This window comes from Mastacembelus armatus, chromosome 6 (assembly GCF_900324485.2).
Source record: "Mastacembelus armatus chromosome 6, fMasArm1.2, whole genome shotgun sequence".
Taxonomy (NCBI): Eukaryota; Metazoa; Chordata; class Actinopteri; order Synbranchiformes; family Mastacembelidae; genus Mastacembelus; species Mastacembelus armatus.
In genome coordinates this window covers 11,932,413-11,953,959 of record NC_046638.1, presented here as the reverse complement: position 1 = coordinate 11,953,959, position 21,547 = coordinate 11,932,413, and the positions used below count along the sequence as shown (strand labels likewise).

The 21,547-nt window shown below is 39.2% G+C and overlaps 3 protein-coding genes across 7 annotated transcripts; 1 reads left to right on the top strand and 2 right to left on the bottom strand.

The window, feature by feature from the left end:
• Window positions 1-134: 134 nt before the first annotated feature.
• Window positions 135-5,789, bottom strand: fkbp4 (FKBP prolyl isomerase 4). Its single transcript, XM_026312115.1, has 11 exons — window positions 5,299-5,789; window positions 4,652-4,796; window positions 4,414-4,556; window positions 4,149-4,269; window positions 3,198-3,354; window positions 2,777-2,867; window positions 2,600-2,683; window positions 2,322-2,507; window positions 2,032-2,175; window positions 1,454-1,549; window positions 135-1,319 (listed from the first exon to the last, which is right to left on the bottom strand). Exons 1-11 carry the CDS (start codon window positions 5,395-5,397, stop codon window positions 1,218-1,220), a joined length of 1,368 nt encoding a protein of 455 aa, XP_026167900.1. The 5' UTR covers window positions 5,398-5,789; the 3' UTR covers window positions 135-1,217.
• A 300-nt stretch (window positions 5,790-6,089) lies between these two features.
• Window positions 6,090-14,103, top strand: ddx11 (DEAD/H (Asp-Glu-Ala-Asp/His) box helicase 11). Of its 4 annotated transcripts, none has more exons than XM_026312019.2 (28): window positions 6,090-6,177; window positions 6,671-6,813; window positions 6,914-7,129; window positions 7,232-7,318; window positions 7,421-7,557; window positions 7,665-7,719; window positions 7,822-7,929; window positions 8,374-8,461; window positions 8,608-8,810; window positions 8,987-9,040; window positions 9,322-9,399; window positions 9,477-9,523; window positions 9,612-9,691; window positions 9,779-9,820; window positions 9,902-9,969; window positions 10,058-10,096; window positions 10,219-10,339; window positions 10,751-10,885; window positions 10,963-11,075; window positions 11,156-11,228; window positions 11,973-12,076; window positions 12,183-12,332; window positions 12,505-12,573; window positions 12,685-12,785; window positions 12,891-12,975; window positions 13,093-13,168; window positions 13,287-13,441; window positions 13,532-14,103. In XM_026312019.2, exons 2-28 carry the CDS (start codon window positions 6,685-6,687, stop codon window positions 13,562-13,564), a joined length of 2,646 nt encoding a protein of 881 aa, XP_026167804.1. In that variant the 5' UTR covers window positions 6,090-6,177; window positions 6,671-6,684; the 3' UTR covers window positions 13,565-14,103. The 4 variants fall into 4 exon arrangements, with proteins under 4 accessions (XP_026167804.1, XP_026167805.1, XP_026167803.1 ...); XM_026312020.2 differs by having other exon boundaries at window positions 8,966-9,040; window positions 9,498-9,523; XM_026312018.2 differs by having other exon boundaries at window positions 8,966-9,040; window positions 10,064-10,096.
• Window positions 14,104-14,181: 78 nt separating this feature from the next.
• wash1 (WAS protein family homolog 1) lies at window positions 14,182-21,145 on the bottom strand. 2 transcript variants are annotated; one of them, XM_026312036.2, is made up of 11 exons: window positions 21,011-21,145; window positions 20,036-20,176; window positions 18,706-18,817; window positions 18,456-18,602; window positions 16,528-16,664; window positions 16,289-16,424; window positions 15,970-16,165; window positions 15,539-15,703; window positions 15,176-15,334; window positions 14,650-14,721; window positions 14,182-14,560 (listed from the first exon to the last, which is right to left on the bottom strand). In XM_026312036.2, exons 1-11 carry the CDS (start codon window positions 21,016-21,018, stop codon window positions 14,418-14,420), a joined length of 1,416 nt encoding a protein of 471 aa, XP_026167821.1. In that variant the 5' UTR covers window positions 21,019-21,145; the 3' UTR covers window positions 14,182-14,417. The 2 variants fall into 2 exon arrangements, with proteins under 2 accessions (XP_026167821.1, XP_026167822.1); XM_026312037.2 differs by having other exon boundaries at window positions 14,650-14,718.
• Between the last annotated feature and the right edge of the window lie 402 nt (window positions 21,146-21,547).

Here is a 21,547-nt window from a genome sequence, read left to right as displayed (position 1 = left end):
TAGACAAAAATAATTACTTTGTCCGCATCCCCCTAGTAAGTTTGTGTCAACACACATTTGACATTCTCAGTTTACTTTTCCTCTCCTCGTTTGCATGGCAAATAGAGACGGTGAATAACAGAGCACACACACAATTAAGTCCTAACTATTGTTTATTACATCCTTCTATCACAATAGAGCAAACAGTGACTCTTTTGACAGAGTCAACACATGAACATGTTTTAAATGAGCTCCCTTGTTCAATTCCTGTACATTTTTATAGGTGTGAAAACTAACAGGGCTCAGCTCTGCCGCGAGTACAGTCTATAACAGTCTGCATCTGATGAGCCATATACACTTTCATACATTTCTTTACAGTATATTGAGAGTAAGACTTAACCCTTTAGTACTTGAGTGTGTCCAGGAGAAGCTAATGAATGTCCTTTCTATTGTAGCTGCTTTAAAATACACATTCCAGTTAAGTAATTGGTTGTAAGCATCTTTTTGAGAACAATACAGAACTCACAAGCACAACACTGGGAGGAAAAAAAACAAACAAAAAAAAAAAAAAACATACAAAAGTCAATAAACCCATAGCAAAAATGAACAGTCCAGTACCCTGCAGGGCCATACAGTACTCCTTTAGATAGAGAATCTTTAAGTCCAACTGCTATTCCAGGCTGACGTCTTATTACTCTGCCTATCCACAGTGCTGCTACATACGTACTTTGGGACACAGGCACTCTTAACATTTAAACACATATCTATGTGCACAACCATCACAATTCCAGGAATTGATCAGTAGGCCTGTGAAAGGAGGGTTGGAGGGATAGCAAAAATGTGAGGAAGGATAAATGACAGAAGGTAGTAAAAGGTGAATGGTCTAGCCCTTCACAGGTGACAGTTTGAAATTCTGCACATAACACTTTCCCTAGACAAAACATTGAAAACAAATGTACAGTTCAAAGCTGTGGGTTGAAAGGGTTTGGGGAGTGGGGGTGTGGCACACAATTCATTTAGTAAAGCCATGAAGTGCCATTAGTTGGGATAACCCCACCCGCTCAGCTAGCTGCCACAGCAAAAAGCTTGGACACAAAGAATGCCAGCAAGAAGTCAGTGCTCTCAGTGACACACTAGTTCAGACACACACACACACACACACACACACCTTAACCACAAATGGCTGAAAATACAAAAGTCTTCAGTACAGCTGAACCGTAATGCAGTCGCATCAACATCTACGCTTTTGCTTGAGTCACAACTTCCTTTTCTCCGTTCTCAACCTCCATCTCTTCATCACCATTCTCCGTGCTCTCAGTCTTTGTCCTCGTTGCTTCTTTCTGTTTATGGGAAGAAAAAAAAAAAAAAAACAGAACAAACAACATTATAGTTTCACTTTTGAGATGGGCTGTTTTCACAATGACAATGCTTATCTCAACCTCTTGTGTTTGCTGTAGAAAAGGGCATACTTCACCTTTGAATCTCTCTCTGCAAATTTCTGAAACATGTTGGCATAGATTCGTTTGTCCTTCTCGTGCTGCTCCTTGATATGTTTTTGACAGAGAACCACCTGGCAGGACATGATGAAAAAGGTCAGAAGGCCATATTTTCAGATATGACTCCTGTACCACAATGGCCAGAAGATATATATAATGCAATGCCTCTTTACTTCATCACTTATATTAAGTGCTAAAGGATAATTAGGAATTTTCAACCTGGACTTTGTCAGTGTGCACAAAATTTCTCTGCCTGTCCCACCGTAGTTTCATATTTTCCACAATCAGCAGATAAACGCAGGAGCAACAGATAATTTGCCAAATGAGCTCATGCTATATTTAAATATATTAATACATCTAATATGTAACCATCATATGACTTATCATTTTGGATGAGAGGACAATAAATATCACAGATCTCAAATGAGTCTTGATTGTGTTAAAAAGGACAGACTCATTTATCAATCTGAACCTTTTTCTGAGTTGTAATGATCTGAGAACATAAGACAGAGTTAAATATTATCGGAATAATCCTTTAAGACAGAGGGCTTTATACCTGGCTCTTGGCAGCCTTGTTGGCAGGATACAGTTGAACCACTCGCTGGAAGTCATCCCTTGCTTTGTCAAACTCCTTCATACCAAAAAGTGCCTCCCCCCTTCGGAACAGAGCCTTCTCATTGGACCCGTCTAACTCCAGAGCCTGTAATTATTAACAGAGTGAAATTGTTTATAGTATTAATGACAAAACATAGTCAGCACTTAAAGAAAAACTGTCCACCTATTTAACAGACAAACTATACTGTAATAAAGGATCACCACACCTCTCATACTACAGATATTAGATACCTTGTCGCAATTTTCTAGGGCTTGGTTCGGCTCCTGTTGTTTAAGGTAGCACATGGCCAAGTTGAGATGTGCAGCTAGCCGTAATGCTTTGGCTTTTTTCTCATCCTCCTCTGACAAACCAGATTCATGTTCCAGCCATGACACAATCCTTTTGTACTGAACTGATGCCTGCTTGTATTTTCCCTCCTGAGAGATAGAATCACTGCATTATAAAACACAATAAAGTATTTAACTGTGCTCTCTTAACTGTGTGCTTCTGAATGTCCCCCCTTGCATACCTTAAAATACTGTGTCCCCTTCTCTTTGACAATGCTGCTCTGTTCCAGCTTCTCTGTTGTATTCATCTCCCATGATTCTTTAGCCTATAGAAGGGGGGGGGAATAAACATTTTTTGAGGGGGGAAATAGTAATTGGCTGACTAAAGTAAAACATTGTTTGCACCAAGATCTGTTTACCTTCTCAAAAGCTGTCAGCTTGATCTTGTACTGCAGTATTGCACCACCAGGAATGTTATACTGTGCATTCCCTGCATTCCCAAACCCATACCTACAAATCCAAGACACTTCTCAGCACATGTAACATACAAATTTTGTATTATTAGCAATTGCAGTTTCACTTAAAAAGTTCTACTTTTTGGTCACATCACAGCTTAGAACTCTTAATTGATTGTGTTGGCCACATTTCCAAATTTCATTCCCAAGTTAAATGCATCACACTTTAGGTTCTAACAAGGTATCAGTGAATACTGACATTTGCCATCGCTATAACAGCAGCCTGAGACGTTGATAAGTCCTGAAAAGCCAAACAATGGGCTATTACAAGGCAACAATACAATGAAAGAGCAGTGGTTTGCAGTGACATGTGTTCATATCATACTTGGGTTTAATAGTGAAGAGTGCCTCCTCTCCCTGCTCCATAGCCATAACAGCCTTCTCCACTCCAGCTGGCAAGCCAAGACTCTCTACATCACCTATTTCAAACTTCAGTTCTCTCTCATCAAACACTCGTCCCTCATAGGTGCCCTCCACAGTCACTGAAAGAGGTTGAAAAAAAAAAAAAAAATCCTGGGGTTAGCTCATTCTACAAATCAGACTTAATTTAGCCAAGTCTACCAAGCCAACTTATTAACATGCATTAAATTGCCTGCTGTAATGTGACTTCCAAGCAGTCACTGAAAATATGTGGTGCATTGTAAGGCTACAGCAGAATGAGTGTTTGATAGTCAGACATACACTATTTTGATGTATAACTTGCTACATGCAACATCAGTTTATATTTAAGATATTCACCTGTACATCTGCTTACATTTCTAAAGATTCGCTGGTGGGTTGCTCAGGTTTAGCCCAAGACTTTAATCTTTGAACAAACGGATTTGAGCTGTTTTATCACTGATGTGTTTGTATGGCTTAGAAAAACAATCAGTGTTTTGAAGAAACTATGCTCTAAAGGCTAATACATCTTTACAGGTTTAATGGTGTGGTGTGACATGTCAGTTGAAACTCAATGAAGAATGTAGGACTTTCTACTGTTATAGCAATGTCAGTCATTACTGTTGCTACATCACTGCACTCTGCATAGAAAGTGCAACCTAGAACTGTTCTCATCTAAAAATGAACACCGAGTCTGATCTCCAAAGATGGAGATACATCAAACTTTAAATTAAATGTACTAATCAGCATATCAACTTTCTTAAATACTGATTTCTCATGATGCTGATCTTTGTATTTTTAGTAATCTTAAAACAAAAAATGCACTCTTAAAAGCAAAACCATTTCATCAGTATTAGAGAAAACACTAACACTAACTGCCAGCGTCTTGGCGTGTTACCTTCAACAGTAGCTCCCTCGTTAGGTTTGGAATATCCCTGGCCTTTAGTCATAATGCGGCGGATGATTCCTCCATCTTCATCATCAGTTATGTCCTCCCCTCGAAATTCAAAGAGTTCCACCTACAAATGTGTAGACATTGAAATAATTATTTTAATATTTTTATACACCAATACACAGATCATGAGATATTTTAAGTGAACCAGAGAAATATTATTAAAGCATATAATTAATAATGTCAACAGTGTGATACCTCTGAAGCTTACCTCAAAAACAAGAGTGGCACTTGGTGGGATTTTGGGTGGACTGCCTGCAGATCCATAAGCATACTCTGCCTTACAGATGAGCTGGGACAACTCCCCTACTTTCATTGTAGCTACACCAATGTCCCATGCCTTTATTACTTGACCTAAACACGAAGAAGACGACCATACCGTATTATCAACAATAGCTGAGCAATTATGGCAGTTGAATATTCATGTCTCTGCCAGATATGAAACCAACCTTTGCCCAACTCAAAGGTAAACTTCTCTCCTTTATCTCTGCTCGAGTCGAACTGTGTACCATCCAGAAGTGTACCCACATAATGCACAAACACTTTGTCACCAGTCATAGGCAGCTCTGTGCCTGTGCCTTCCCTTTTCACCAGCTGGATAAAAACAAAGAAATAAAATTCTATTAAAAAAAAACAAAAAAAAAACAGCAGAGAATATATCTTAAAATTGACTGTTTTCCATCAGACATGTAAAGCCTGCCCCATACACTTGTGGACCCCTACTCTGCAGTCTGGTACTTTGGAAAATCTTCACTGTGAATGTGTGTCGTAACGCTTCATTAAAACGTGTGTGTGAATATTAAATTCCCATTTGCATTAATAGCTTTGCCTTTGGCCTTTCTACAGGCCTCCAGCACCTTCTGCACATGTGGACGGTTGCTAATCATCTATGTACACAGCCTGGCAATAACTTAGCAATGCAAACAATGGTAGGAAACAAGATAAACAACGTTATTGCATCAGCCGTGTTTATTGGTATTGAACGCTATAGTCTAGTTATCAACAGCTAACGACAGCTTAGCTTAATAAGCAGCCAAGTAGCTACTCAGCTAACTAGATAAACGTAAGGTTAGAAGACCCAAACGGCACCACTAACCTTTAAAACACCTCCGTCCTTCTTTGGCGTGATGTCTTCTCCCTCCATTGGGATAGTGTTTTGTCCTTCACTTGTCAGCTCCTCTGCAGTCATTGTCATGAAGCAGATTTCCTCCTATTCTGACCAGCACCACAATTCAAAGCTAACTAGCGTTACCACTGGCTAACAGAAGTGGTATCTGAAGCTCAACTGGTTAACTACTTCGCCAACAACACCAAGTGCTGCAATAACCTGACTAGCTAGCTAACTACTTACTAGTTGCCGTTGGTTAAAGCTCTCCGCTAGCCTTATTTAGCTAACTTACTTGTTCACTTGAATATTATTGTAAATAAAATACACGTTACACCTTTCAGCTAGTTACACACATGTACCATAACCTAACAGAATATGAGCTTTCTTTCGTGTTTTTTTCTTTTTTTTTCTCGTCTAGTCCACGCCGTCTCACAGCCGAGCGTCTGACACGCGTTTAAAAAGGGCAGAGAAGTTTCCAGACATTCTAGAAGGTACCGGGGGTGAACGCGCGTTGGGGGCGTTAACTATAAATATAAGCGTATTCCAGCGATGCGGTGCTCCGAAATAAAAGAGCAAAGCAATAGCATAATTTACAGATATAGGATGCCGTGACATTGAGAATTAAAAGTGTGGTTCAGACACTGTAATGACCAAATTGTATTGCATTAAAATGTGACAATAAAGTACTGGTGTATAAAGTCCCGCCCATGCAAGCATTCCGGTGTAACAAAACACTCACCTCTCGTTTCATGTCGCTCCTGATTGGTCAGATCCCGTGGCCACTGACGTTTGTTGGCGCGGACGTCGAATAGCTGAGACTTGAAAATAATAAATAAGCAGCGAAAGAACTCTTTTGGATATCTGCGGGTAAGTATACAGCAGCGTGAGAAGCTTTTATGAGCTGTAGCTAAAGTCTTCAGCGAATAATATTACTTGGTTTGGTTGTAATTTGGCTAACTAGCTATGAATTCGTGACAGCTTACATTTTGTTATGTTTTTCGTTCAAAACCGCAGCACTCATAACAACAAGGGATGTCATAAAATGTTAGCATGTTTAGCATGTTGACATAACATGTAGCTGGACAAACTGGAAAGTTCGGTAATCAAATGTCGAGTCGAGCTGATTATTTTCCTAAATTGAATTAAAAATTCATGATTAGTCTGCGCTAAAGTACAATCCAATTCAATGGATAACACTAACGTTACTTTGGCGCATGCTTTGGTGTTTCATTGTTAGACCTGACATAACTATCGGGGTATCATCTAGTAAAAGCCAGTCTAAACACACTGTGTGCTGTGAAGCGTTTGCAGTGACCAGTATCTGAGATGAAATGTTTGCTAACCTCATGTCATTCTTTAGGAAGGTTCACGAGAATGGAGAATGGCAGGACCCACTTTCCATTTCCCTACCAGCCCTACAGCATCCAGGAGCAGTTTATGCAAGCATTGTACGGTGCACTTGACCAGGGCAAAGTTGGCATCTTTGAAAGTCCAACTGGAACGGTGCGTATGTGCATACACACCAAAGGGAGATCACTCAAGAAGTTGTCAGATTTCATTAATAACCTTCCTTTTGTATAAGCATGTATGTTCTTTAACCCAGGGCAAGTCACTCAGTCTGATATGTGGAGCACTGAGCTGGCTCACTGACTATGAGGAGAAGAGAAGACAGGAGGCTGCTGCTCTGCTGCAGGAAGGAGAAGCAGCTCTTTCCACTCCCACTGCTCAGTCCTCCATTACCAGCTCCTCAGCAGAGCCTGACTGGATCACAGATTTTGTTCAGAAAAAGGCTGAACGTGATTTAGTGTCAAAGCTGAAGGTAAGAATGGTGAGAGAAAGTGACCTTGGCATGGAGCTCTGTGAAACTTGGCTTTCTCTTTGCTTAGTTTTTAATTATTTTTTGTGTATTTGTGTATGTGAGGAGGAAGAATTGAAAAGAAAGAAGAGGGAAGAACGATTAGAAATGATCAGAAACAACATTCAACTAAAATATACTATGAAAAGGAAGGTAAGACATATTAAAGAGCCCAGACATGAGAAAATGACCCCAAAATTATTGTAAATTGAGTGTTACAATTAAACATATACATTTCTGTGCATGTGCTTAAAGAGTTGTGAAGATGATGAGGCATTGAAGTTGCTCAAGCTCAGTAAAGAGGAACAAACAGAGGAACTGGGAGGTGAAGAGGATGAGGAGCTTATCATTGCAGAATATGATAGTGATGATGAGTCAAAGAGCAAAAGCATGTAAGTGCAGACATCAATGGCTATCAAGTGTTGTATCAGACGTTATTATCACTGTAAGATTCTGAAATGAACAGACAGTAACAGCAGGTTGTTTATTCCATGCTTAGGTTTCATGGTGCTGAAGATGATGATGATGACTTAGTTGAAGAACATGTTACTAAGGTGTGTGTGGTTTCAGATTGTAGCTGTAAGAATGAATGTCCTACTGATTTAAAGCCAGTGTCACACATTCCCTTGAAGTGAAACAGTTTGGCATATTCTCAGATTTACTACTGCAGTCGCACTCACTCCCAACTGGCTCAATTTGTCCATGAGGTTCAAAAGAGCCCCTTCAGCAAGGACATCAGTCTGGTCACACTGGGTTCACGGCAGGTATGTGTATACACACTCACTCAGACAAACACAATTACACTATGAGAAAATTTGGTTAATGTGGATGTTAAGTTCTCTTTCTAGTGTTGAGGCTGCTTATTATGCAGTGCTTCAGAGCTTTCTGGCTATTTCATTTTGAGACAATCCTTCATCCATCAGTATAATTAATAACTTGACTAGTTAATAACTGATTCAGTGGGGACATGCCAGCAAAACTAAAATCTTTCTATTTAGATTAACTGTCAAAATTTCAGTATATTATTTGTTACGGACTGCTAGAATGATCTAGAGAGAGTCCATGTGTTTTCATATGTGGAAGTAGGCACTTTCAAATTAACAAAAATATCAAATTTTTATTTGTTCTGTTTCCTATTTAAAAATCATTAATAAATCAACCTGTGATATGGAAAACAATTTTTCCAGTAAACATAAAACTCTTTCCAGAATCTGTGTATCAATGAGGAGGTGCGTCGTTTGGGCAGCATCCAGCGCATTAATGACCGCTGCATGGAGATGCAGAAAAACAAACATGGTGAGAGCCCCTAAACACACTGGCTCCAGAAGTACTGATCTACCTGATGGTCATTTCAAGACAAATTTTAGTTTACATCAAACAGATTTGCAATGCTGTTGTTTTTTGTTTTTGTTTCTTTTTTTTTTTTTTCTTCCATTTTGTAGAGAAGCCGCATCCTGAGGAGGGTGTGAAACGCAAGCGAGGCCCAGCAAAAACTGCGTGTCCCTACAATAAAGTTTCAGCACTGCAGCAAATGAGGGATGAAGTTCTGGGAACGGTCCATGACATAGAGCAGTTGCTGAAGCTGGGCAAGGAAACACATTCATGCCCTTATTATGCAACACGCCTAGCTATTCCCCCTGCACAGGTAAGCCAATATTCATTGTTCTTTGTACTCTTTAAAATTTTAAGGGTTGAACTGTAAAAATAATCTGCTTTACCATATTTGGGATTGTTAATTTTTCTTATTTTCAAGTACGTTTGAGTAGTGATGCTGATCTTTTTTTTTATATGTCTGCAAAGTTGGTGGTGTTGCCCTATCAGATGGTGCTTCATGAAGCTACAAGAAAGGCAGCAGGGGTCCAGCTGAAGGGACAGGTAGGATGAGATATCATTAGGATTAGCTGTGGGATTAAATGTGGTCAGACGATTGCATTCTGCAATGTCCCCACTAGATGCTGCTAAATCTTTCACATTTTACACATCGCATCTTTAAGAACACTCTTGACCTCTGGCACACACGTGTACACAACTGTTACATTTTGGAATACAATATCATATGTGACCAATTTCATTGTGGGGTATTATGATTTTTCATTGATTTTTTTTTTTTTTTTTTTTTTTTTTTCCCCTTATCCATCCATCCATCCATTTTACAGGTGGTGATCATAGACGAAGCTCACAATCTTAGTGACACACTCTCCTGTATATACAGTGCAGAGCTGACTGGAGCACAGGTAAACACAGTCACCCACAAACCTTTTAATTATACCTATTCCCTCTGATGTGCTGAATCTATCTGAATCTTCTACAGCTTTGTCGTGCTCACTCCCAGCTCGCCCAGTATGCTGACCGCTATAAGTGAGTACGCTCGTATAATGCACTCATCACCAAATTAAATATTATCTTTCCCTCCTGACTCTTGATGTTGATGTGTCTGCAATATCAGGAGCAGGCTGAAGGCAAAGAACCTGATGTATATTAAACAGATTCTGTTTGTGATCGAAGGACTTGTCCGGGTGCTGGGAGGTGAGTGTGTTTCAGTGGAAATTTGTTTTTGCTTATTGATTATCGACAGTTTGCAGCATGGGTATAATTTTGGTGTCATTTTTCTAGGTAAGGTGGGGCAGAACCCCCAGAGCCAGACTAACCAAACAGGTCAGTAACTACACACATTAACATGCATACTAATACACATCAAGGCACAAATCGCTTAGCAGTCATGTCTTTTTCTTCCAGGAACCAATATGTTTACTATTAACAACTTCCTCTTCAAGGCTCAGATTGATAACATCAACTTGTTCAAGGTAGCTCAGTGTTATGACACTGTTAAAAATCACAATCCAAATTATAAACACTGTGATTTGTTTATTGTCCCTGTTAATCTCACTTTAGTTACAGAAATACTTTGAGAAGAGCATGATCAGCAGAAAAGTAAGTGCCTAATATGACCAAATTTCTTGATTTATTTATCCCTTATATACATACTGCATAGTTCTGAGACTGATCTACCTTCACAGTTAAATGTATACCACTTGTGTGTTTTCTCTCTGCAGCTGGGTGGCTTTGTAGAGAAGTACGCAGGTTCAGGTGTGAGTCTTCACACTCAGAGCAAAGAGAACAGACGCACAGAAGGTTTAAGCCGCTACCTTCAAACACTACAGAGCAATGCACAAGGTCAGATGTCACACTTTTGTTCCACGCACATACTGTATTTAAAAATCATATTTTGGAGATGGGTCATTGCAAACATGTGGCATTAGTGTATGGAGAGAAAGGCAATTGTATTCAATAGTGAGAACAACTTTCAAAACATTCAGCATTGTTAAATCAAGCAGAGCAAAACTAATTTGTAAGATGTACTGAAAATTTGGATGACAACTTTGGACTAATTACAATTGCAAACAATGTTTGCAGCCTGTTTACTAAAAAGACCACATTAATTGTCTAGCTGCAGTGAGTGTTCTTTGTTAAATTACAGTTGAGTTGCATGCGTTTTCCAATGTATGTCCACATCTCACATCTCAACCTTGTGTTTTACTGACAGTAAATAAAAATAGTGTTCTGTTTCTGTGTTACTGTGTGCAGTTTCTTCAGCAGACCCACAGGGGTCTGTAGAGACAGAGAAAGTTCTCTCTGCATCCCCCATGATGCAGGTGGAGGGTTTCTTCATGGCTCTTACCACCAGTAACACTGATGGCAGAGTGTTGCTGCACAAGGAAGGTATTATTTACACACACAACACAAATAAGTAATAAGCTATGAAATAAAACTATTACAGCCCTTGATTTTTGAACCAGGTACTTTGTCAGAAAGCAGCATCAAGTTCCTGCTACTGAATCCAGCAGTCCACTTTGCCCAAGTGCTCAAGGAGTGTAGAGCTGTCATCATTGCAGGAGGCACCATGCAGCCTGTGAGTAACTTTAAATCCACTCAAAATAAAACAAGTCTTCGCTGTGGACGTTTTATGATTCTAAAAGATGTTAAATGTAGGTTTCAGACTTTAAACAAGAGCTACTATTTTCTGCTGGAGTGGCAGAGGAGCGCATCACAGAGTTTTCCTGTGGTGAGTGGCCTATTTTATCACACAGCACTACTTTGTGGAGTGTCATTTTTTTGTATTTTTGTAATGTGTTCTGTTTTCGGGAATGTTTGATTCTTTACAAAAACTCAGAATAATATAGTAGTACTTTTCTCTAGGGTTATTTTCAAATAGACTAAAACTAAGAATTGGATCATGGTGTCATGAACATGCACCTGGTTCAGTTTATGCAGGTGACAGATTATAACAGATTATATGAAATGTGATAAATTAATTGCCCATTCACTGTATACAAATAGTTACCCTGATATTGAAGATTTGATTATTAATCTTCTGAGTATCGTCACAATCTAAGAAATGGATCATGGTGTCATGAACTTGCACCTGGTTCAAGTAATACAGGTGATTGATTGTAAAAGAACTAACTGAGAAGAGATGATAATGACTTTAACCATAAATTAATTGTCCATTTATTGTATACAAATAGTTAGTCTGATAGTGAAGGTTTGATTATTAATCTTCTGAGTCACGTCACACACAGATAGGAAGATTTTTGTGTCAAAAGCTACCTAGCACAAAGTCAATTACTACACCTTATGTGATCTTTGTGAAAGCATCATTTAAATGATCTTATTTCATTGTTTATACACACTGACATACAAGTTTTAGTTAAATCTGTATTGTATATAAGTTATGTGTTGAATTGACAGAATTCTCAGTGAGATGTTGATGTTATTAGTTAATCTGACCTGGTAATTTTGTCCAAAGGTCATGTAATTCCTGCCGAGAACATTCTTCCTCTTGTCCTGTGCAGTGGTCCATCTGGTCAGGAGCTGGATTTTACTTTCCAAAACAGAGACTCCCCACACATGGTGATAAACATATACAATTTAACAAACTTTTTGCTGTAATGTCATTGAATGTGGCTGTATTGCTTCCAAAAGTATAACTGCAAATGTGTACCTGTTTGTGTGACAGATGGATGAGACAGGACGCATTCTCTCCAACATTTGTAATGTGGTTCCAGGAGGGGTTGTGTGTTTCTTCCCTTCTTATGAATATTCAAGGCGGATCATTTCTCACTGGGAGGCTAGTGGTGTTTTGGCACGTCTGGCTAACAAGAAAAAGGTACATGAGATACATGATGTCTTTATCAAAAGGGTTATAAAAAAAGAAGGAAAAGCACTAACATAATTCTATAGCCTTTTGATCCTCTTTATTATGTCTTAACTCAGAGGTGGTGTTAAAAATGAAAATAAAACCTTACCATCAATCCTTACACTCACAAACACCTCCTCAGGTCTTCCAGGAGCCAAAAAAGGCCAACCAGTTAGAGCAGGTGCTGAGTGAGTTCTCCCGCTGTATCCAGGTAAAAGTGGAACTGCTGGAACATCAGATCATCACCTCACATTGACAGTATAGTCATTAGGACTGATAGACTTTACCTTTTACACTCATTGGTTCTCTCTTTTTAATCCAGAGGTGTGCCCTGGACAGCAGTGGACTTAATGGAGCATTACTCTTCTCTGTGGTTGGAGGAAAGATGAGTGAGGGCATAAATTTTTCTGATGAACTGGGCAGGTTTGTGTAATTCATTAGGATATGGACAACCACGAGCTGCATACCCTAGAAAGTATATAGATACTAAATGTTCTAATCTACATGTGTTTGTGCATGGGATAACAGGTGTGTGGTGATGGTGGGAATGCCATATCCCAACATCAAATCTCCAGAGCTGCAGGAAAAGATGTCTTACCTGGACAAACACTTGGTGAATTTCCTAACAGTCTTTATAGCATGCTCAAACTTGGCAAGGTCACAAGAATATTGAGAGGAGGTTTATCAAGTCTCATCATTGTTTTTTTTTGTTTTTTCTGTTTTTTTAAAGCCTCACAGTGGAGGGAGGAGCCCTGGTCAAGCACTTATAGAAAACCTCTGCATGAAGGCTGTCAATCAATCCATAGGTCAAGATTCAATTTTAATGACAATAAATATGATAGGAAATCATAAAGAAACTTGTTTGTCCATACTCTGTAAGATCTGAATGGTATTCATGATAATTTGATTTTCCTGTCCTCAAAGGAAGGGCTATCCGTCACCGTGGTGACTATTCCTCCATTGTGCTGTGTGACAGACGTTACTCCAGACCTGCTACTCTCTCTAAACTTCCCACCTGGATCAGAGATCGCACCAGTACATGCACAACTTTTGGCCCTGCTTTTTCTGCCTTGCGGAAAGTAAGAGAGAATCTCACTCATACTCAAAAACAATGTAACTTGACTAAAATTTTAAACTTCTTCATATGCTTTTTCTGTATTCTTTCCTAGTTCTTTCTGGAGAAGAAAAAGACGCAGGGGTAGTTTCCATCCAGGTGGACCTGGATCGACAAATTTTCACATTCACAAGATGGGGACAGAATTTTGGAAATTATGGAAGAACAGTCAATATGCAATTTTTGAAACTCAATAAATTGCATGTCTTCTAATAGAAAAAAAAAATACAGAAAGGTAATTGAAGTACCTCTGCAATACCGTCACAGCCCGTTCATGCTGCTTTATGTTTATATTCTTGAACATTTTGCCACCATCTGAGTACTACTGCCTGGAGTTTAAGTATCAACCAGGGAAGCATTTTTTTCTGTTTCAATACATAATACTTCATTTTAACTTTTGAGGTGTTGTCTGTATTTTTTGCTCTGTTCTGACCTGGTCACATATCTGATGAATTAGAGAATAATGAATTCAATTATCTGTTAGCACACAGTGGGCAGTTACAAGTTTGACTTAGGTATATCAGTCTGGAACGCAGAAAAAAAGTTCAACCGCCGATTTTTTTAATTTACTAAATCAAATTACTGAGTAAATCAGACGTAGTACTGGTACAGGCATCCATGTGACTGATATATAGGTTTTTTTTATGTTTAAAATGTTAAGTAAAGTGTGATGTAATGCAAAGATGTTAATGAAATTGTTCTCTGTTCTAATGATAATGCTTATTTAATTTATGAAAATATTTCACAATGAATACAGTAACGCTTTTGTTTTGTTCAGCTGCTTAGACAAAACATTGTACTTACTGGCACTTGGCAATTTATGAGCCACTGAGATTCTTTAAGAGGGAGACAGAACTCATCACTTCTGTTAATGCAAATAAAATTATCAATGACAATTGACTGCAGTCATTATTGGTGTTTAAAGACTATTGTCCATCATGTTATGCCTCCCAGTCATCATCATCTGTTGTCAACTGTGGGGCAGGAAGCGGTGGGATAACATCTGACATCCTGGCAAATGCACCACCAGTACCAGCGGGAGTGTCACTTGACTCCCCACCTGCTGGACCCTTCCCAGATATGCCTACAGATAGGACAGGGCACAATATTTTAAACAGTTCCAATGACATGCATCATTATTCTTCTGACCTTGGATAAAAACACCATCCTCACCTTTCCTTCGCATGGCAAGTTTATTGAAGAGATCAGACATAAAGTCTCCACCACCAGATGCTGCTCCCACTGCTGTGGGAGAAAGAAAGACACTAAATGAAATGGTTTCACTCATTCCCCAGTGCTACATTTCAAAGTGGAGCACATAATTACAACAAGACCTTTTAATCTAGTTAGTATTAGCAGCTTTCTTCAAAAAGGAAATGTTAGGTCAAGACCTGGCCAAGCCAAGCACAAATGAAGGCAAAGATATCCTGTGTAATATTAAACAATTTAAAGCACTATCATAAGAGTCTTTTGAAAATAAAGGCCATAAAGCAAAGGGTAGTGATGATAACCAAGTGAGATGTGTAGGCAAATCCTCACAAGCGGACATGCAGCATAAGACACTATAGCCTCATGGATGAATACTAATTAGAAACTGGTCCCACTCTGCTTTGATTGCATGAATCATTGCTAAAGCTGCATCGTGTAGCAGTTAATAAAACATGAACAGAACCACATCTCCACTTAAACAATCTGACACCTTGTTCTTGCTCTTTCTGCTTCTTCTTCTCCATCTTGCGTTCTTTAACGTTGCGTAACTTGGCCTTGCCAATGCCACCGGCATTCCGGATAGACTCCAGCAGGCTGGCACGACTGTCTGACGGCTGAACTACCTCGCTTGGAGCACCAGACACAGGACCTGCAGTCAGAGGAGTCAGTCAGGGTGGCAGTGTAATTTGCGTTTATGCCCATTAATGTCAATTAGGTCAGTCTAACGTCAGAACAGGGTTTTCTCAGTGTATGCTTGTAAGGCAGGAGCAGGTTTTCACCACTTTAACACACTGTCAAAGGCAATCATATTCTTCCAAGCTGAGTGTGTATAAAATTTTTATATGTGACAAACCTGAACTTGGTGCTCGAGACGCTTCTATGGGGTTGTCAACAGGAGGAGGAGGTGGGGGAGGTGGAGGAGGGGGAGCTCCTGCAGGGGTAGCAGGAGTGAGAGCAGGCTCAGGAGGAGGAGGGGGAGGAGGAGGAGGTGGTGGAGCATTAGTTTGAAGTTGAGGAACTGAAAGAGAGATGTATGTTTTGTTAACCCAAAATACAATGTATAGTATACAATGCTATGGTAAAACTTGTGCTTCTTATGTTTATTGATATAGTACAGTTTATGATTACAGCCTGTTTTAAGACATCAACAAGTGCTTCCCAATAAAAGAAAAGGCCAAAATAAAATAGAAAAAACATAAAAAATTTTAAAAAAAAACAAACTAAGCAAAGGCAAATTTAAATAAGTGGTGTATTGAGCTATTTTGTAAATGTGTAAATGTGTACCGGGTACATTGCTCTCTTCAGAAAAGGAGGGCAGCTCAGGTATATTAAGTGTGGGTCCTGATGGGGCGAAGCCAGGTCCGAGGTCCGCGCTGTAGGACAGGTCATCTGCTATGCCTGGTAAGTCAGGCAGGTACGATGGCACATCTATCTCAGGAACCTCACCCAGGTCTGGCACATAGAAATAACTCTCTGCTGTCTATTAGAAAAAAAAACAAAAAAACGGTTAATTTAATCTTGAAACGTACCATTACCAATCACACATATAAAAAAGGTCACAATGAGCAGTGTGTTGTGGTCAGAAGATAATGCAGGAGATTACCTGTCTCTCCAGTTGTTCTCTCTTTGTAATGGACAACGGAGCATCAAATGGTTTCTCTTCTTTTTCTGTCTCCAGTGTCGTGTGCGTCTTTGTCACTGCTCCCGCCAGGGGATCAAGGAACACATACTTCTTGTATCTTTAAAAACATACAAATCACAAATATTCACAAAGATGTGAATAAAAGACCTTAATCTGTGTTTACATTTAGAATTTGTGTCAGTTTGTTTTCATGGACTCACAGGTTCTCAGTAGTATTAAAGAGCAATAGGGAGCTGACAGATGAGATGTTGCGTGGTAGACTGCCCAGTCCCTCCTCTGTCTCATCCTCAGACTTCTTCTTATTGCTCACACACACTGGGAAATACATTAACTTCTCCTGAAAGGAACACAGACACACAGAGAGTGAGTGGGAGATCTGTAATATGTCAACTAAATCTTGACTAATGCAAATTTCAAAGGCCACCTAAGTGCTCCTGCAGTACTGAATGATACAGTCCTGGACACTGCTTCTCGGGGAAGCTGAATAATCCATTTCTGCACTAGAGAAAATTGCCAGCAGTGCTTTCAGTTTTTTTTTTCTCCCGTTCTGACAAATACACACAGAGACATATACACAACAAAACAATGCACTTGCAAGACCAAGCACATGCAGCAGAAAAATGCTGCCTTTTGTAATATGTCCTAAAATGGTGATGGAAAAAAAAAAAAAGTGATGTTCACTATAAATAATGCAGAAGCTTGTGCTGAGCAGAGCACACACACACACACACACACAATCCAAGGGAAAGAACACTATCACAAACTTACAGTCTATTCTTACTCTCCATTTACATGCCTACACAAAGAATCTGTCATCCTACTTACTCCATATAGAGTACATGATTAATTCATCATATGTGAAGTTGACTGATGTGTACTCAACCGAGTATTCAGGGACCAGACTGTGAGTGTCAGTAAAGGGAAGAGACACACCTGTTCTAGGTTTAAAAAAAAAAACACACTGCACCTTGCCACATGTCTATGCTGTTTTCACTTCCTTTTTACCTCATGATGAAAGATCTGAAATTAGACCACTCTGCTCTGTCATTTAAAAAAAAAAAGATTTAGCATGGATGTGGCCATTATAGGCAAAGCGACGTTTGATTAACTGGATGCCTGTTGGTTATTTAACCCGGAGGTGTGAATAATTAAGACTGACATGTGCGAACGCTTATCTGAGCTGGTTGAGTGATAAATGGTTTATAAACACGCATGCTGCTAATCATTCAAAAACATCTGCTCGCCTAAAAAAATATTTACTTAACAAAACAGAAAGTGTGGCAGCACAGTGCAGTAACACTAAAAATGTTTATATACACCTATAAAAAATGTTTTAATAAAAGAGCCATCTGTTTTTTTTTTTCTACTGCTCATCCAGGTCTGGGTCATGTTAGGATAAACAAAGTACCCCAGGTGTCCAGCCCTGCCACGTCATCCCACTCTTCCCCGGGAATGAGCTGAGGTGATTCCAGGTCAGACAGGATGCCACATCCTAGAAACATCAGATGCTCAACCCAACTGGCTTCTTTCCAACATGAAGGAGAAGGGCTTGCACTGCTAGCTCCTACTCCTTCATTCACACTCCCACTAAACCACAGGGCCCAGGCAAAGTGTTAGGAGGCAATTTCATTCTTTCAGCCTCAACTCAGGATCAGAGGTGAGGGTGTGGATGCACACTGAGGTCTCTGCCTTCCAATGATGTGTAACAGCTGCGTCAATGTGGATCCCGCAGCGACACTGGAGGTCAGACAAAAAACCTATACACTGGCAGCTGAGGTTCTTCTGCTTTTCGGAGGAGCGAGGTGGACCAGTTAAAGTCTGTCCTTGTATGACTGCACCAAGAGCTGTGTCAGGATTCTCAGCAGCAAGATAAAAGCCATGTAAATGGAAATTAATCATGGCTCTACTTATCCCTATTTTGTACTGGCAGTTTTAGCAGTGTCAGCTACATAAAAAGGCCCTTACACCATTAGACTTACACTTTTTCTGTGTTTTTTTTTTGTTTTTTTTGTTTTATATTAATATGACTTGAAGGTTTCAATACATTAGCTGTACAATGTTTTGTAAAACCATGGCATGTCAAAAATCTAAACCCTTATGCAGCTGCATTTTGATGCATTTATCTCACGTGCAAGGTCTTCTCATCGAAGGGTCGGAGTTTATTCTGTATCCTGTGCCGGGGACGGGTCTGTGAGGAGGGGTCTGTAGCTCCAGTAAAAATAGAAGAGTAGTCCTGAAGTCGATCTGGGGCTGGGTACTTGGCACTGGAAAAGACCTATACACAGAATAGAAATATAATGATGGCATTGTCACTTTGCTTTGTTTAAAGTGTGTATCAGAGAGAAAAGCTGTCTGCCAAAGAGAGGGTGCTGTGTTACCTTGGTGGCCTTCTTGCTGCCTTTGATCTTGTCAACACGGGCCTGAGCTAGTCTGATCCTATCAGTGACACTCTGCAGCTGGCGGCGGTTGTTCTCTACACTCTCAGACACCCTAGAAGTGACACACACATACACATCAACATGAATACAGACATATGCACATCTGGAAAGGAAAATATGTCTAAGACCATGTTGCATATCTAATATTGAAGAGTATGTAACCTTGGACAGCTTATTTCACTTTTCTTTCTTTGTGTACTCTCTGCAGGCCACTGAACCACAAGAAGGATACAATAAGAAAACAGCTGGAGACTTTATACATTTATTAAAATATTACACAGCTGTTTTGGTGGTAACACTCCACTGACCATTTGATGTTAATCATCTAACATGTACTGTTTCATGAAGTTATAAACACTACACAATTCTGTTTATTAATGTCACTGTTTCATGTAGTTCCAGATAGCATCTGCCTTTTCTTCAGTTAGAATGAGGAACAGAATATGAATTTCTCTTGCAGTCAAAATTAAATGTTCAGATTGGTTATAATAAATAATTCTGAATATAATATAAACTAACAGTACATTGTGGGATTGGAAATCTCTTTTTTGATAGCTGTGTTTTGGTTTAAAATGTTGTTTTTGCAACTTTTCATTTACGGAAAGATTTCGATTCTCGAAATTATATCAAAATCAATCTTTCTCTAAATATTCAAGCCACAAGCTCTATTAAATGTGAATTAGCATGTTTTACATTTATTAAACTAAAAAAAGGAATTTGATCAATTGATCTGAAAATAGGATTCACAGCTGCCCTGTGACAGATTTGTGACATGACTGGTGTTCGTTGACGTTTTCCCAGTGAAACCTAGCATTTTGAGACACCAAACTGAATTCACATTGTCGGAAATGGATAACATTAATTGTTCCTCTACTATTACTATAACATACAGTTTTCAATAATTATTTATTCAGTAAAATTACAACAAATATTCCACCTATTGGCAACTAATATAAACTATTATGTAAATCATATGTGTGTATATATATATATATATATATATATATTTCTAAACTGTCTAATGCAAAATGCTGATTACCACAATAACTGATTAGACTTATTGAGCAAAATAACTCACTAACCAGCTCATCTTTTTTAGTGATACTTATGCATGCATACCGTTTTTTTCCTCTGATGGTTATAACATCATGTCATATGTCTCAAATATAAAAAAGAGCAAATCACGTATTATGTCATTTACAAAACATGGGAAAACAGTGACATTCAGCTATCAAAAGCTGTGTATGACTGTGTGTGATTCTGGGTTTACCTTCTGAAAATATCTGTAGAAATGGTCTCCAAATAGAGTAATGCATCTGCTATCTGGTAGACAGCCTCCTCTCTCCTCAGATCTGACTGGATAAGAGGCACTGAGTACACCTGGCCATCCAGGCTGTGCTTTTGTGTCATCCTGAGAACAACAATATAATAAAGTTAATCTTAAGAACAAGGCTGAACACTGACTTCCAGCATTGAAATTCATTCTTGACAATGTGAAAATCACTGTGTATGACACTATAACTTCAACTCAATCAACAAACCCATCTTTAATCTTTCTGTGCAAGCCGAGAAAGTGCAGAATTTGAATGGTCGTCTATTTTCGTTGTGATGGTTGTTATTTTACCTAATAAACAAATTATGACACTATGGCCACTAGGCATAGACTGGTGAAAATCCTCACCCAGTCTATACTGAAGCAGAACTGTCATTTTCGATGTCTTTGAGTTTGCTTTGGCACATCTTCGTGGTCATTTTGTGTCTCCTTTGGCACCTCTTTGTGGTTGTTCTGCATCGCTGTCTAGTCATTTTATATCTTCTTTTAGTTCTTTAGTCTCTTTGTGGTAATTTGGTGACTCTTTGGGGTCATTTTGCCGTTATTCCAGTAAACCAAACGTACTGAAGGGCCCTCCTGACCAACTGGGCTTTTGGGCCTAAGCAAGGAAGTCTCATTCATTTCTGCAGCCATGATCCACCTAAAACCCTTGTGCTTTCACACAGCGCACTTCTCATCTGACTCTCATATGACTACGCTGAAACGTACACAGTAACGTTGCCGTGTAACTAAGCTTTTTCTGATTTAAGCATCTAACCACCGTTGCCGCTTTGCTCATATTAACAGCTGCCATCTATTAAAGACAGTTTTACAAGCAAAGATATTAGATAACGTTAGACTCTCTAATGAAAGCGTGTCCATGCTAAAGAATAGCCGTGAGCTAAATAAGAGATGAAAAATATCATGCCTTACCTGACCATAGGTGTTGTTTATATGTTACCGCTTAAAAAAATAGTTATAAAAGAGAGAAACTTGGATGTTAACGCTAGCAGCCTGGCTACTTGTTTAGCAAAACAACGGTTCCGTCCTTCCGCATATCCGAAACACGTGACTCCGCCTTAATTATAATGCTGCCTTCAAGTACACTCGGAAATATGTGTTTCTCATTTTCACGAATCTGAATATTTGACTGAACAGAACTATTCAGAACTAAAAAGAAAATGCAGAAAATGGTAATATTAAAACAGTATTACTCAACAACAAAAAGTATTATTATATATTGTGACGAAACTATTTCACTACAGAAGTTGTACAACTAGGTGAACTGTCAGGATTCTATTTTCAAATATTTTTTTATGTTTTCTCTTTAATGAATGTGCGCTAAATCTGGCACAGGAGAGTCCCTCAGATACTGAATCCGTTTCTTCAGCCTATAGGGTGCGTGCGTGCTCTGGTGTCTTCTCATGCCAGTGCGTAATAACGCATCGGCTCTATAGCGAACCCCCCCCC

Bases quoted from the DNA above. Each gene is read 5' to 3' on its own strand.
- fkbp4 (XM_026312115.1), bottom strand. From the start codon at position 5,397: ATGACAATGACTGCAGAGGAGCTGACAAGTGAAGGACAAAACACTATC. The intron at 2,684-2,776 runs GTAAACAGATCT...CCCCTTCTATAG, and splicing joins AGCTGACAGCTTTTGAGAAG to GCTAAAGAATCATGGGAGAT. The intron at 1,320-1,453 runs GTGAAGTATGCC...TCCCATAAACAG, and splicing joins TTGCAGAGAGAGATTCAAAG to AAAGAAGCAACGAGGACAAA.
- ddx11 (XM_026312017.2), top strand. From the start codon at position 6,685: ATGGAGAATGGCAGGACCCACTTTCCATTTCCCTACCAGCCCTACAGC. The intron at 11,229-11,972 runs GTGAGTGGCCTA...TTTTGTCCAAAG, and splicing joins CATCACAGAGTTTTCCTGTG to GTCATGTAATTCCTGCCGAG. The intron at 12,786-12,890 runs GTTTGTGTAATT...ATGGGATAACAG, and splicing joins TTTTCTGATGAACTGGGCAG to GTGTGTGGTGATGGTGGGAA.
- wash1 (XM_026312036.2), bottom strand. The intron at 18,603-18,705 runs GTAACACAGCAC...TTCTGTGTATAG, and splicing joins GCAGCAAGAAGGCCACCAAG to GTCTTTTCCAGTGCCAAGTA. The intron at 16,665-18,455 runs GTGAGATAAATG...TGTTCCTTTCAG, and splicing joins TCGATGAGAAGACCTTGCAC to GAGAAGTTAATGTATTTCCC.